Genomic DNA, 15,747 nt, shown 5'->3' with positions numbered 1-15,747 from the left:
CTTTGGGTGCAATTGGACAGGTTTTATTCTCACGTGAAACTGAGGCCGACAGCAGTGTGAAATGGCAAATCGAATTGTTAGCAAAACCAGGACTAGACTCAGTTTCTTGTTTATGACCGTACCCTCTTGCTCATAGGCATGCTGCCCACTGTGTTGTAGAGATCAAGCAATGATACGGTCTGCTGAGGAAGAACTGAACACAGAATGTTGTGGCAGAGGAATTCCTTGTGTGTCTTGTTTAGAGCGTGAATGTTTTAGGAAGCTTTTTTTGAGGAAGGGGGCAGACTTTCTGTTTTGTAAAGAGAAGGTAGAGGGAATATAACTTTTTTTTTTAAAGGTACAAAAATAATTAAAACAGTAACATACATTTGTGTGTATGAGGGAGGGATATTTAAAATTAAAATATTATATCATCACAAGAAAGATCAGATATTCCTTACTCTGCCCTTGGGCAACCAAGAAAATTAAAGCCTGTTTTATATCCCAAAAATAAAAGAGAGACTTGATAGAAGTAACAGTGTTCAGTGCTTGCAACCGAAGTCAATTTATACTCGTTAGATAAGTCCAAATTCTAAAGGCTACAAAAATCCTGTTAAATCAAGGGAGGAAAAGAATCATTTTAGGACAAAGTTATTCAAGATGAAAGAAAGGCATGTCTTCAGTGACAGAACTGCCTGCTGTTGGATGCTTGCTTGCTAATGTGTTTAAAGATTTTGGACTTCTCAACTTTCTTGGTTTTCTGGTAGCCAAATCCACCACTGCCTACTCACTTTTTCTGCTTGCCTTCATTGCTGTTGACGTTCAGATCAACAAAGGGAGGCACCTTGAAACCAATGACAGAGCAACTTGAGGCAAATTTAAGTTATTAAACATTAAAGATCTGTTTCAGAGAATGGGAATTGTAGGCTTGTATGTATGATTTATATGCTTCCTGAGCTGACTTATGAAAAAAGTAGTTCTTTTGAATCAATTTCTCAAGCTGAGACTGAATGTCAGAAATTTTAGACCAGGAAAAGTCAAATTCACTTAATGGAACCTTGGATCGTTTCAAGTAGTGAAGAAAACCCAATTCTTCTGGGTGCAAAATGAGCAAGGCATGCCCTCTCCCATTTAGGCCTCTGGCTGTTCTACCCACACGATGAATATTATTCCTTAGGGTCATCTGGAGGGTCATACTGAACAATCCAGTCATCTTCAGTAATGTCCAGTTCTCTTGCTGCCACATCTGTACACAATAGTGTTCCTAAATCTGCATTGCAGAACTGGAAGAATGTGGTTGTATGCTTATTTTGCTTTTGCTTTCCATGAATGGCCAAGACGGGCAAATCAATGTAGTTCAGCAACTCATAGTGGTATTTCACGGACATACAAGATGAAAAGAAGGCCATAAGCTTCCTTTTTTGGTTCTCCTTAAGGAATGTAAAGAGTAGAAGGAATCTCTTTTCAGAAGGACAAAAAACATATCCCTGCCCAAGACCATCCACTGTTGCATTAGCTTTATCATCATCAACACCAACATACAATGGCTCCTTTTTCAGAGAAATCCTTGCCAGGCCTTCAACTTTTTGAGTTTGGGTGGCAGAAAAGAGCATCGTCTGTCTACGTGATGGCAAAAGTTTAATAATTTGTTTTAATTCCTCTTCGAACTCAACATCCAGGATACGATCAGCTTCATTGATAACCAGACACTGCAGATTTTTATACATAAACCCTGGGATATTCTGCATATGGTCCAGCAGACAGCCTGGTGTGACCACAATGATGTTGATCCCATTAGCAAGTTTCTGTGCTTCAGTGGATCTATTACTGCCACCCATTATCAACCCATAGGTATGCATGTGGTGAGTCATTAGCTCCTTAAGAACACCAAAAGTTTGCATGACTAGTTCTCTAGTAGGTGAGAGAATAAGGACCCCCGTTCCATTCCTGGGCATGAAATTTAACAATGAGTTCAACTGCAGGGATGAGAAAAGCCGGGGTTTTACCACTGACAGTTTTTGTAGTTGCAAGAAGATCCCTGCCTTCCAGAGGTGGTCTGATACTTTTTTGCTGAATTTCAGTCGTGTTTGTAAAACCCATTTCTTTTATTGCCTTCAGAGTGTTTTCATTGACAAGATTACATAGAGAAGCAAATGAAGTATCCTCAAAAGCTACTGTCAGTCCCAGGGGCAGGCTGGGCACCTCACTGTCGTCTTCATCATCTGGCTTCTCAACATTATTTTCTGTTTCTTGAGGAGTCTTGGCACTTTCTTCTTCAGATTCCCCTTTGTTTTCAGTTTTTGCTTTTTTTGTATCAGACTCAGCATCATTCACCATTTTTCTCTTTTTCTTTTTTGATTCTGAATTAGGAGACTGCATTGCTGCTTCACCATTGGTTAATATGGTGGATTTCTGGGGAGATTTTTTAACTTTTATATTTTCCACTGCTTCTTGAGACACATCCCCATTTTGAGCATCTGATAAGCCCACGTTCATAGCATGTTTTGATTTTCTAACCTTTCCACCTCCCATTGTTTCTTCAGACACATCTCTATTTTGAGTTTCGGACAGGGTCAGATTTGAGGCCCCATGCAACTTTAGGTTCCGCTGCCGCAATTTGAGGTTCCACTTCTTGATCTTCTTGTGTAGGAGTTTCATCAGCAGGTGAGACATCCTGTCCAAGTAGTGTCTAGACCACAGTGCCACACAGTACAGCTACTCAGTTCTGGAATATAACTTTATTGAATCAGCCATTTATAACTCTTTTTGAATCCTGGACCTTTTTGAAACTCTAAAAGCTATAAACAGTCATCTCAGAAAAATGTACACATCTACATTGTTTTCCATATAATAATAAAGTGTTTATGGAACTCTTGAAACCTAGAGGCTCAGGTATTAACAATCCTGGATTAAGATTTTACCTTTGGATTATGTTGTCTTTTAGTCTGTTTACTGATGCAATTTTAGAACTTAAAAGCTTAAAAGGTTTTGGAGTATATGAGGCCTGCTAGGTATGGTCTGGTTTATAATCGTTCAGCTGTAAAGGAACACAAGGTGACCTGGATTCTTCTTAGGAACAAGTGGAATTGATGTGATCTGGTGACAGGACACGACAGTTCTTTAATGCATGGCTCCTGGCTAAGAGTCTGGGCCCCACTAGGAAATCCCTGGTAGATGTTAATGAAGGGGAACAGAGTATAACCTGTCTCATCCTCCTCCTTAGAAATTTTACTTTTAGTAGAAGAGCTTTGCCTCTTTTTGAGGTATCTTCAAGCTTTGGAGAAAAAATAATGTTACTTCCTCAGAATGCTGGAACACCTTTGCTTGAATGAAGAGTGTAAATACTCATATATGGACTGAAGTGAGTGCTATCATCTCCTCACTCCCCAGTCCTCACATACGAAAACTGAAGCCCATGGAAGGGGGGGCTAATGGTTAATGGCCCTTCATCTTGCTCAGGTTTCCAAAATGGTTTGCCAAATAAAGATTCATCTTTAAGTAACGCTGGCCAGTTTGTTATAACCAGCTGTTGGTAATTTATAGCACTTTTTTCCTTTTCTGCTGGTTATTTGACTGTTATTGGCTGCCTTTATGGAATATTCCTTTATTAATAGAATTTTTTCTACACAGAAACCGTAAAGGTTGGTTATTTTAATAAACTGAAAGATTCCAGAAGCCTAATGGAGCTGAAATGGCAAATGGCTCAAAGAAGCAAGAATAATGTAACTTCACTTGCAAAAATAGTGTTAATCTTATGGGTATGCATATTTGTATGCTTTTATTGGGAGGCAATGAAATTTCTCTTACCACAAATAAAATAAATCTACGGCTTTGCCCGTTTCCAAAGAAAATTTGCTCTGATTGCTTTGGTTGGTATTTGTGGCAAGCACTGGTTATAAATGGTATGATCAAAGGTGTATTATATGCCAATTAGCAAACCTTTTTCTGGAAATAGTCATCTAGAGAGCATATCACAAAGTTTTCAATCACATTGTTTTTCCCCTTCTGACAGAAGGTCAGGGGAAAATAAGAGCTGTGTTTGATTTACATTTAAATAGCAGTCTCTCTGCTGTTACTGATCCAGGCTAGCGAGCCATCTGGTTTTTCTGTCCTAGTCAGTACAGCTAATTAGACAGGCATGCCATTTACTGGAGAGTCATTAATCAATTACTATGGAAGGAGCCTTTGGAGAGAACTGGGTAAGTTGATCAGTACTCAATGAATAGTAACTTTGATTAATATGTTTCCTTCTTCATCAACAGATGTTGGAGAAGATCAAATCCTGTGTAAGCATGCACCACAAACACACACATACACACAAATACACACACACACATTTTCTATAAAGGTCAATGGATTGACAGAGGATATTTGGGTCAGTGAGACAGTGACAAATACCAGTCAGTAATCTTTTTCAATGTTGTTCTTGGTGGTGGTCATGATGGTGGTTCCTTCCTGAAATCTATTGAGAGAGAGTTGTTGATCTCTTCCTATGCTTGAGCAAGTTAGTATCTCCACACTGACAGTGGATTGGATGAAACCCCACCATGCACTGGCCTCAGGCTAACCCTACTTAAAATGTCTAGATCAGTAAACATTCAAATCAGTAAATAGCTTGCCCTCTTGGACCACAGAATGAATGAAAAGTGAGGTGAATCAGAATGTGGCCAACTTTTAACCTTTGTGGCCAGCTGGGAAAGATTATGGATAATGTGTGTCCACACAACTCATGTTCATTTTAGCATTGATATTTCCCACCTTACCCACAAAACCAGACAAAAATTAAATATATCTTCCACTCTGATCTAATTGTAGTCTATGGATCTCCTACCTCCCCCTCAACTCAGGGTGTTTTGGGAAATGGGGACTTTATTGCCTAGATAATGAAGTATCTAAAACATTCTTTCTTCCTCTTGGAGCCCCGCCCTGTTCTTCTCAATAGAGTATAAGATAAAAGGCTGTGTGAAGTGAGTTTCATTTTTTTGTTTTTTATTTTTTCTTATATTCTTTTAAATCTTATTATTTATTTTTTCCTCTTATACTTGTTATTGCCTTTTTTTAGTACAAAAGCAGAACATGAAGTGAGTTTTTAATTTGTGGTTTCCCCCTCATCATGTTTAGAATGATGTTAAAAATAAATAACTTAGAGAAGGTAATGAATTTTTCGTATTCATGTCCCCATTTGGCCACAAACTTCATATCATCTTACTTAGTTTTTGCCTTTCTAAAGTTGAATAGTAATTTTTAGTTTTTTTTCACAGTAGTGTATTAAATATGAACGTTGGTTGTGAAGTCATACATCATAAAAGGGAATAAAAAATATGAAACATAGGAATTTTGGGTAACCAATTTTTCTACTACGTTTCTATAGCTTACCTATTTATATAGGAGTATCTGCTGCAGAGCCTTTCTGTTATCTAGGCCAGAAGCGTTTTACTCCAGGTCAGCTTCAGACCCCCAACACCAGATTTCCTGGGTGAGAATGAGCAGGTACTATTTGAAATTAGATCATCAAGATAAAAAAAGAAAAGACAGAAAAACCTGTGCCTCCAATTTCACCACTTGAGGTGAAGTTCAGTTTTCTGGTTAATTGAAATAATTACTGTGTTTCTTAAGTTTTAATACAATGAAGTACTTTGGGTTTGTTTCCTTTGGTAGTGAAACAGTGCCACTGGCACTGTTTGGTCTTTGTTTTCTTGCTTATATTTCCTTGTATCCGACAGCAAATATTTGTAAGATAGCCCGCCTAGACCTGCAGTGTCCTGGTGGTCCTCTTAAGCACTAACCATCAGCAGGGCCCCACTCAGTGGCCCCAACCAGCCCGAGTCAAGGAGGGGATGACCCTTTCAACATAGCTTTAGAAGACAGGAATCTTTCTAGTTGCTCTTATGATAGCAAATGTATCTCTGTACTCAGCTCACTTGAAATAATCTTTATTTCCACAAAGCTTAAAAAAAAAAGACAAAGGAGCTCTTAATGGCTACCTTATATTTTAAAATAGTCAGAACTCTGTCTGCTCTCCTGGAATACTCTTCTCCCAGATATCCACATAACTTGCTCCCTCATTTCCTTCAGGGCTCTATTCAAAATACCATTTTATCAAAGAGGCCTTCTGTGACCACCCTCTGTAAAACGGAAACTAACACCCTAACCCCCAGCACTCCCTATATGCGCTAACCTGCTGTTTAATTTTCCTCTGTAATATTTGTCACCACTGGACACATTATATATGTGTTTTTTTTTGTTTAACTTTTTTTTTGCTCTACCCACATTATATATGTCTATAATATTTTCCCCTTCCCATTAATAGAATGTGAGCTTCATGGGACACAAACAGGGTCTCTTTTGATCAACTCTGCCTTCCCTTCCCTGGAACAATGCCTAACACATACTAGACATTCAATAAATATTTGTTTAATGAATAAAGGAATGACCTCACTTTTATTTCTGTCCTTATAGTCAGCAGTACCCCAGGCAGCCAAATTTTAATGCTAGAAGGCATCCAGCAGACAACTGTGAAATGCCATAATGAATTCTGCAGGACAGTTTTGTGATTCCAGAGTGTGTGAACACTTAAATGCCCTCACTAGATGGCAGCGAGGCAAGATGCCCTCCCTAAAAATCATCCCGAGCTGTTCTCTTGTGGTGGGTGGAAGAACAGGTCCAAGAGGAAGAGAGGTCAGGAGTTGCCTTTATCTGTAAGAGGAAGCCTGTACATTCTATGCATTTTCTGCATATTTTAGGAGCTGTCATATTAAACCCAACAGGCCTTAACTCTGGGAGAGTTTTCTTCCTTCTAAGGCAGTCTTCTGAGTCAGCATTCTGTCTGCGAATCCTGTTTTCCCTTCTCATGGCTTTGCCCTGGTGAATAGCCGAACAAATAGGAAAGCGCTGATGCTTCACGATGAAATAGTAAAACCCCTGATAAGCCCACTGGGCTCACTCTTTTTAAATATTATTTTTTGTTTGTTTAGTTTGCAGTGGTATGGGGTGCAGGGTAGCAGGAATTCCACATGAAGTTCATAGCCTCTTTTAAACGTGTAACAGGTAACAGGAAATGGTGGCGCCCGCCTGTAGTCCCAGCTGCTGGGGAGGCTGAGGCATGAAAATTGCTTGAATCCCGGAGATGGAGGTTGCAGTGAGCCCAGATTGCACCACTGCACTCCAGCCTGGGCGGCAGAAACTCTGTCTCAAAAAAAAAAAAAAGTACATTAAATATATATGTACATTTACATTGTTGTGTAACCATCACCACCATCCATCTCTAGAACTTCTTCTTCATCTCAAACTGAAACCCTGTGTCCACTAAACATCAACTCCCCATTTCCCCTCCCACTAGGCCCTGGCAACCACCATTCTACTTTGCGTCTGAATTTTCATGACTACTCTAATAGGATCATATAGTATTTGTCTTTTTGTGACTGGCTTATTTCAGTTAGCATGATGTGATGTCCTCAGAGTTGATCCATGTGGTAGCATGTGTCAGAATTTCCTTCCTTGTTAAGGCTGAATGATGTTGATGGACACACAGGGGATTGATTCCACCTCTTGGCCATTATAAACAGTGCTGTTATGAACATAGGTTGCAAGTATCTCTAATCTTGTTTTCAGTACTTTTGGATGTATACCCAGAATTGGAATTGCTGGATCATATGATAATTCTATCTTTAATTTTTGGGGGAACTATTTTCTGGGTCTTTGTTTTCCATAGTAACCATTCTAATGGGTATGAGGTGGTATCTCATTGTTTTGATTTGCATTTCCCTAATGATCAGTGATGTTGAACATCTTTTCATGTGCTTATTGGCCATTTGTTTATGGCCGTGTTCTACTTTGGAGAAATGTCTATTCAAGTCCTTGGCACATTTTTGAAATCATGTTGTTTTTTCTTTGTTGTTGCAGTTTAGGAAACTTTTAAATTAAAGTTTAACAAGACTGGCCTCATGAGTTTCCTTGTCTTGAACATGTCTGTGGAGTGACTTGTCAAATCACTTGGGCTGGCAGCTTAGGGACTTTTCAGGTCTAATCCAGCCTCCAACATTCCTTCACAGTGTAATCATAGAATCTTATAATTAAATGAGCCTCACAGAGCTACCAGTCCAGTTCTTTCATTTTGCAGATAAAGAAACTGAGCCCACTGCTTTTTCCGCTGTGCCCTGGTTACCTAATCCCTATAGATAGCATTTTCTTCATCTTTAAACCTACCTGCCTTTACCTTTTTTCTCATGTTCCTACAAGTGTTTTGAAGGCTAGGAAATTGATTTTAAGTGATTGCACAGTATTTCGTAATTTATGTTAGGAGGTTGTGTGTATGTTGGACTTACACTTTTTGGGGATGTTCGATGTCATTTTCAAGTATGACATTTTCTTTAGAAAACTCTAGACCTGGCTAGGCGTGTAGCCTATTCCTGTAATCCCAACACATTGGGAGGCTGAGGCAGGAGGATCACTTGAGCCCAGAAGTTTGAGACCAGCCTGGGCAATGGAAGTGAGACACCTGTCTCTATAAAAAATTAGCTGGGTGTGGTGGTGCCTGCCTGTAGTCCCACCTACTTGGGAGGCTAAGGCAGGACGATCATTTGAGCCCAGGAGGTCGAGGCTGCAGTGAGCAATGATTGTGCCACCGCACTCCAGCCTGGGTGACAGAGCAAGACCCTGTCTCATAAATAAATAAATAAATAAATAAATAAGCTACGTGTCATGGTGCATGCCTGTGATCCATCTTCTGGGGAGGGTGAGGCAGGAGGATCACTTGAGCCCAGGAGGTCAAGACGGCAGTGAGCCATGATCGTGCCACTGCACTCTAGCATGGGCAACACAGCGAGACGCTGTCACATACACACACACAAAAGGAAAACAGTAGGCCTTTCTTTTTCAGGGAAATGAGCAGATGGGGGCAAAAGACAGAAAGAAGTAATGCTGACCTCACCTTAAAGTAAAACACTTATGTGTTGGAAATAAATGAACTCTCAAAATTACTCTCTGATTGCTATTAGACAATGTTAGACAATGCTTTTATGAGTTCACATTAGAGTAGATCTGGCACAATGTCCTTTTTGAGATCAAGCAGTTTGGAGCTGCCACATAAAATTATGCCCAGGCACTAATTCATGGCTATGTTGGTGATGGCTTCCTGCTCAAAGATATCAGCTGGCAGTAAGGAAGTTCAGGATACTTGGCCTTATGTAAAAGATCTCTGGGAAGCGCCTAGTTTTTACATTCTGCATTAAAATTTTTTTTTTATTGTGGTAAAATATACATAACATGAGATTTACCGTTTTAACCATTTAAAAATACACAGTTCAGTGGCATTAAGTACAATCACATTGCTGTGCAGCCATCACCACTATCTACCTTCAGAACTTCTTCACCATCCCAGACTGAAACTCCCCAACAAATAAATGCTAACTCTTCATTCTCCCTCCTCTCAGCTCCTGCCAACCACTTGCTGTTTCTGTGAATTTTATTACTCTAAGTGCCTCATATAAATGGAGCCATACAATATCTGTCTTTTTGTTTCTGCCTTATTTCATTTAGTATAATGTCACGGTTTATCCATGTTGTAGCATGTGTCAGAATTTCCTTCCTTTTAAAGGCTGAATAATATTCCATTGTATATATTACCACATTTTGTTTATCCGTTCATCTGTCAGTAGACCCTTGGGTTGTTTCCACCTTTTGGCTATTGTGAATAATGCTGCTATGAAAATGGGTATACAGATATCTCTTAGAGTCCCTGCTTTCAATTCTTGGATATATACCTAGGATTGTAATTGCTGCATCATATGGTAGTTCTATGTTTAACTTGTTGAAGAATTGCCATATTGTTTTCCACAGTAGCTGCACCATTTGTTAGTCATTCCCACCAGCAATGCACAAGGGTTCCCACTTTCTCCACATCCTTGCCAATACTTGTCATTTTTTTTTTTTTTTGGTAATAGTCATCCTAATGGGTGTGAAATAGTATTTCATTGTGGTTTTTGATTTGCATTTTTCTAATTATTAGTGATGTTGAGCATCTTTTCATGTACTTAGTAGCCATTTGTATATTTCTTTGGAGAACTGTCTAATTTGCCCCTTTTTGAATTAGGTCATTTTGTTGTTGTTGTTGTTGCTGAGCTTTAGCTAACATGCCTTTTGATTTGCAGGTATTTTTAGGAGGGTGTTTGCTGTGTGGTGCCTTATAAATATATGCCCATTTATCTTGTTTATTTAAAGGAAATCTCTGTACAGATAGATATATTAAAAATCAATATGTTTAGGCCGGTTGTGGTGACTCACACCTGTAATCCCAGCACTTTGGGAGGCCAAGGCCAGCGGATCACCTGAAGTCAGGAGTCTGAGACCAGCCTGGCCAACATGTGAAACCCCATCTTTACTGAAAAATACAAAAAATTAGCTGGGCATGGTGGCGCGTGCCTGTAGTCCCAGCTACTCAGGAGGTTGAGGCAGGAGAATCACTTGAGCCCAGGAGTCGGAGGTTGCAGTGAGCCGAGATTGCACCACTGTATTCCAGCCTGGACAACAGAGCAAGACTCCGTCTCAAAAAAAAAAATTAAATGCAATATATAATATAACAATAAACATATTATTCTATATTATAATATATAATGTTATCTATATATTTTTTGTTCCAACAGTATATCCTTTCAGGCTCTGATGACTTCAACCTGTACATGTGGAGAATTCCTGCAGATCCAGAAGCAGGCGAGTATATCCTTTGCATGAACGTACTGCTACTGCTGGCTCTGTTGACCTTTGGCATGCTGTGCCCTGAGGGGACAGGTCTTTAGCAGTAGAGGACAACATTTCTCTTCTAACATAAGCTGTGACCAAAGGAAATTTAAAAATAAAAATTATAAACCAGATTAAACTATATCCCTCAGACATAGCCTTATCTGACGTAAATGATGCTTAGATTTTTTTTTCTCCTAAAAACCTTTCTTCAGACTTCATAGAACTCCTTTATGTCCCTTATTTCCAATCTCTTCCTATTTCACACCTGGATTTTTTTTTTTTTTTTTTTTTTTTTTTTTTTTTTTAAGACAAAGTTTCACTCTTGTTGCCCAAGCTGGAGTGCACTGGTGTGATCTTGGCTCACTGCAACCTCTGCTTCCCGGGTTCAAGCGATTTTCCTGCCTCAGCCTCCCGAGTAGCTGGGATTACAGGCGCATGCCACCATACTGGCTAATTTTTTGTATTTTTAGTAGAAACGGGGTTTCACCATGTTGGCCAGGCTGGTCTCGAACTCCTGACCTCAGATGATCTCCCCTCCTCAGCCTGCCAAAGTGCTGGCATTACAGGTGCGAGCCACCGCACCCAGCCCACACCTGGAATATTTTTGTCTTGCTTTTACATGCTTTGCTTTTATTATCCATCTTCATATTCTTGCTTATTACTTTACAAACGGTTGGTGGGGCTCTTTCTTTCCTTTGTCTTCCCTGGTCATGTTAACTAAAGGGAGACTTTCTTTGTTGATGGACAGGTATGTTCCCTGGGGCTTTGTTGACCTAGGACGTCAAAGAAATTAGGAAGAAATATTTTTACATTTGCTATAACTGTATTCTGAAAAAAGGCTGCAGCTTTCCATAAATTTGTATTTAAGCCATCTGAGCTTTCAAACAATGTGGATCATACCTCTTCATTCTTTTTACTTAGTTTTTTTTTCCCTTTTTTTTTCCTTAGGATGGTTTGTTTCATAATCTTCTTTATTTTTGATAATAGTGTCTTCACGTGCTCAATGAGTGTTACCTAATGGTAGAAAAATGTCTGTTTTTAATACTCAAAACAGCTCAATATAGCCATCTGTTCCAGGTGATACATGACATTAAGCTGGAAAATGGCCTTTAGGAAAATTAGAGGACTATGCCAAGTATATTACACAAAATGTGTCTATCGTAGTGCTCAGAGTTTAGGGAAGTTCTTGGCTGTTGCTGAATTAACAATATTCTTACCAAACACCTGCCTTTCAAAACCTGTTGAGGCCTACTTTTGGCATAACTCAACATTTGCTGTGGTCTAGTTACTAAACAAGTTACAAAAGGGCTTTTCCCCTTCTAGAATTTAGAAACCATGAGTGAAACAGCTTACCTTTGAAGCACAAGCAAATGGAACAGCAGTAGTCTACCTGAACAAAGAGTGATGTTCTAGCACTTCAAGTGGTTGCAGATACAAGTCTCCCACGCCTGAAAATCCTAGCTTGATTCGTTGAGAAGTAATCTTTGGTTTAATTATATCTTTTACCTGATCTTGAAAAGCTTTTAATTTGTTAGTATGACTTTAAAAATAGAATGTGGATAATCCTTCTCCCTAGGACTATTCTCTGGAATCTTTTTCACGTTTGAATAGAGAGAATAGGAAAGAATTAGCAATAGTATCGTAGGTTTTTTTCTTCTCCCTGCTGCTTTCTCTTTTTTATTTTGTAAGAGACAGGGTCTCACTCTCTTGCCCAGGCTGGAGTGGAGTGGCATGACCTTGGTTCACTGTAGCCTCAAACTCTGAGCTTAAGTGATCGTCCCACCTTGGCCTCCCAAAGTGCTGGGCGTATAGGCATGAGCCACTGTGCCCGGACCCCTGCTGCTTTCTTTACTGATTTAGGATATCGACCATCTAGTCTGCCAGAGCCGCAGTAACAAAGTATCACAGACTGCGTGGCTTAAACAACAGAAATTTATTTTCTCACAGTTCGGCAGGCTAGAAGTCCAAGATCAAGGTGCTGGCAGGTTTGGTTTCTCTCGATGTCTCTTTCCTTGGCCACCTTCTCACTGTGTTCTCACTTTTCTCTGTGCACATGCATCCCTAGTGTCCCTTCCCCTTCTTATAAGGAAGTTCTCATGTCACCTTCTAGATGTTCTCCAGAGATAGTACCCCTAAGTTTATTTAGTAGTTCTTATGTCAATTCCTCTGCTGTACTGATTTTCTCTCCTGAATTTGTTCTACCCCGTTTATGGATTAACTGAATACATCTAGCAGATTTAGTCTGACCAGGCCAGATAAGAATCTTTGGCTGCTTTATTCTAAAATGCACTATGCAGTGTTTCAGAAAGTACACCCAGTGTCACATAAGCTTTTTTAGAGGCCACAGAACCCATAATCTCTTAATACTTTCCACATGGGCTATGGTTGGTTCTGCATCCCCATCCTTTACTTGGTACTTGGGCTTCTTTGTGCACAAGGACAGGACCTTATAACTATTCCTGTTGTTGGATTCACTGACTGTAATTGAGGGTTTGTTTTCTCTGTATCACTCTTCAGCATTACATCATCACAGCAAATCTGTCCCTTTGATCATCATCTTGCTCTATATGTAACTAAAGTATCTTTTAAGATTATTTTTTAGCATGTCTTGACTCATTTGGGGATTCAAGCCTTCTGCCGCTATTCTAACAGATCCCACCCACATTTTTTTTCTTTTCTCTCTTTTTTTTTTTTTTAAAGTCAGGGTCTCGCTATGTTGCCCTGGCTAGAGTGCAGTGGCTATTCACAGGCACAATCATAGCATACTACATACAGCCTTGAGCTCCTGGGCTAAAGCGATCCTCCTGCCTAAGCCTCCCAAGTATCTGGGACTACAGGTGTGCATCACTGTGCCGGGCCTCTTTTATTTTTTCTTATTCATGAATCTTCTCTTTTTCTTTCTATTCTTCCTTCTTGTTCTTTTTTATTACCTCCACTATTTTTGTAATTAAGTACTTCTTTTTATCAAAGTAATACAGCTATATAATTTTTAAATCAAATAATATTATAAAGCTTATTTTTTAAAAGCACAACAGTCCCTTTCTCTACCTTTGCCTATAACATGCTCATAATATTTTTGGATTTTCAATATTAGACATTCTCTGTTGACTTTCTACTATTGAAATCAGTCAGTTTCCCAAAAGAGGAATCTTCATTTTCCTACCTAGAGAGTATTTGCCTGGTAATTAAACTATGGCTCTTAAGAGCCAAATAGGGAAATGGGGCTGTGAGTCTTACAGATCTATATGAAGACTTTTGTTTAATCCCACCCCCAGCTGTGCCTTGTATCCCCAGTCTAAAACCTCTTTGGGTCAATGTCAATTGGCAACCCCCAGACTTCTGCTTATATGGGAAGAGGATGGTTTCCTGGTCATGTGGACTCAAGGGAAGAGTTTTATCCATGCTTTATACATGGTTTTAACTCCTCCTGTTGTCAGCCCTACTCTTCAACATGGCTTCAGGACTATTTGGTACCCCTCATTTTTACATGTAATACCTCAATTTTTAAATGTTGACAATTAATGCATAGCTATAAAAAATATTTAGCAACTTTCAGCAAGCCTAACAAGATATCTGTGGGCTGGATGCATCCCTTGAGTTCTAACTTTGAATGCTTAGATGAGGAAAATCTTGTCAGGAAACTCTTAATCCAACCTAATGTTTTTTGGACTTAAATAATCATGGGCCAAGGATAAGTGCATACACATTCATTCATTCATTCATTCACTCTCTCTCTCTCTCTCCCTCCCTCCCTCTCTCTTTCTCTCTCATATTCTCTGTGTACCTATTGGATATATGATTCTAAGGCAGGCTAGTAAGGGAAAGCTGGCTTGCCATGGTATACCTAATGGCATAATCAGAACTAGACTCTAGATGACAAGCAGTCAGCATTTATTTGATGCCTGCTGTGTGTTTCATGTGCGTGCTGAGTGCTGAGAGAACGAGATGGAGAGCGGTCCTGAGTGTGAGCCAAAGTCAAGGCCATCTTTTTCTTCTGCACACTCCTGCTCAGGAAGACTGTTAATCAGTCTTTGTTTTTTTGCTATACAAACTCCAAAGAGATGAAATTTATTTACTGTATAAACAATACTATATAAGTCTTTCCAATAGGACTTCCTAGTGGGCTGAGGAGATCATTTCAAGATGTAAGACCTGTATCCACTATAAAACTTGCTACCAGGGAAGATCAGGTCCAATTTTTTAGTAATTTCAAACAACTCATTCTAAAAATCCCTTTAAAAATTAAAGGAAGGGGCCAGGTGCAGTGGCTCATGCCTGTAATCCCGGCACTTTGGGAGGCTGAGGGGGGCAGATCACTTGAGGTCAGGAGTTTGAGACCAATCTGGCTAACATAGTGAAACACCGTCTTTACTAAAAATTCAAAAATTAGCGGGGTGTAGTGGTGCACACCCATCATCCCAGCTACTCAGGAGGCTGTGGCAGAAGAATCGCTTGAACCCGGGAGGGAGAGGTTGCATTGAGCCGAGATCACACCACTGCACTTCAGCCTGGGTGATAGAGGAGACTCTGTCTCAAAAAATAAAAACAAAAAAAAGTGAAAAATAAAAATTAGAGGAAGGACTAGAACTAGAACTGGGAATTTTGCTGTGGCAAAGACAAAGTCCACTGGAATATGTCTAAGACCTCTAAAGTAGGTAGGAAAGGCATCTGTTTTTATGTGGTAATTCTGAAAATAAAATAAATAGACCAGCAGTTACATATAGAGCCAGTGTTACATATTGAAAGGAGCATTAGACTTAAAATCATACCTGGATTCAAGTCCTCTAACTTGAACTTAACTACCACTAACTACATGTCTGATTCTTAGCAAGTTACGTAATAGTATTTGTCTGAGCCTCAGTTTCTTATATAAAATGTCTCCCACCTCTGCCTTATATTGTGTGATGATTTAATAATCTTGGAAGCTTTCTGAAAACAATGTGTATTCAAATATAAGACATTGTTACTGCTGTGTATAGTAAGATCAGTGTAGATCCATCATTTCCAAAGCATTTTTTCCCTGGTAAGTTA

General features: G+C 39.4%; 1 protein-coding gene and 1 pseudogene across 2 annotated transcripts in view; one reads left to right on the top strand and one right to left on the bottom strand.

Moving 5' to 3' along the window:
- Positions 1–15,747, top strand: part of DCAF5 (DDB1 and CUL4 associated factor 5) — a 105,985-nt gene that overhangs the window by 67,657 nt on the left and 22,581 nt on the right. For both annotated transcript variants that reach the window (XM_003263615.3, XM_030812521.1), the window contains exon 7: positions 10,620–10,686. In XM_003263615.3, coding sequence (XP_003263663.1) covers positions 10,620–10,686 — 67 coding nt within the window. The remainder of the gene's footprint in view (positions 1–10,619; positions 10,687–15,747) is intronic.
- On the bottom strand, positions 644–2,731 carry LOC105739234 (annotated as a pseudogene).

This window comes from Nomascus leucogenys, chromosome 1a, assembly GCF_006542625.1.
Source record: "Nomascus leucogenys isolate Asia chromosome 1a, Asia_NLE_v1, whole genome shotgun sequence".
Taxonomy (NCBI): Eukaryota; Metazoa; Chordata; class Mammalia; order Primates; family Hylobatidae; genus Nomascus; species Nomascus leucogenys.
Note: the sequence above shows the minus strand (reverse complement) of the source record. Positions and strands in the feature narration are given on the sequence as shown.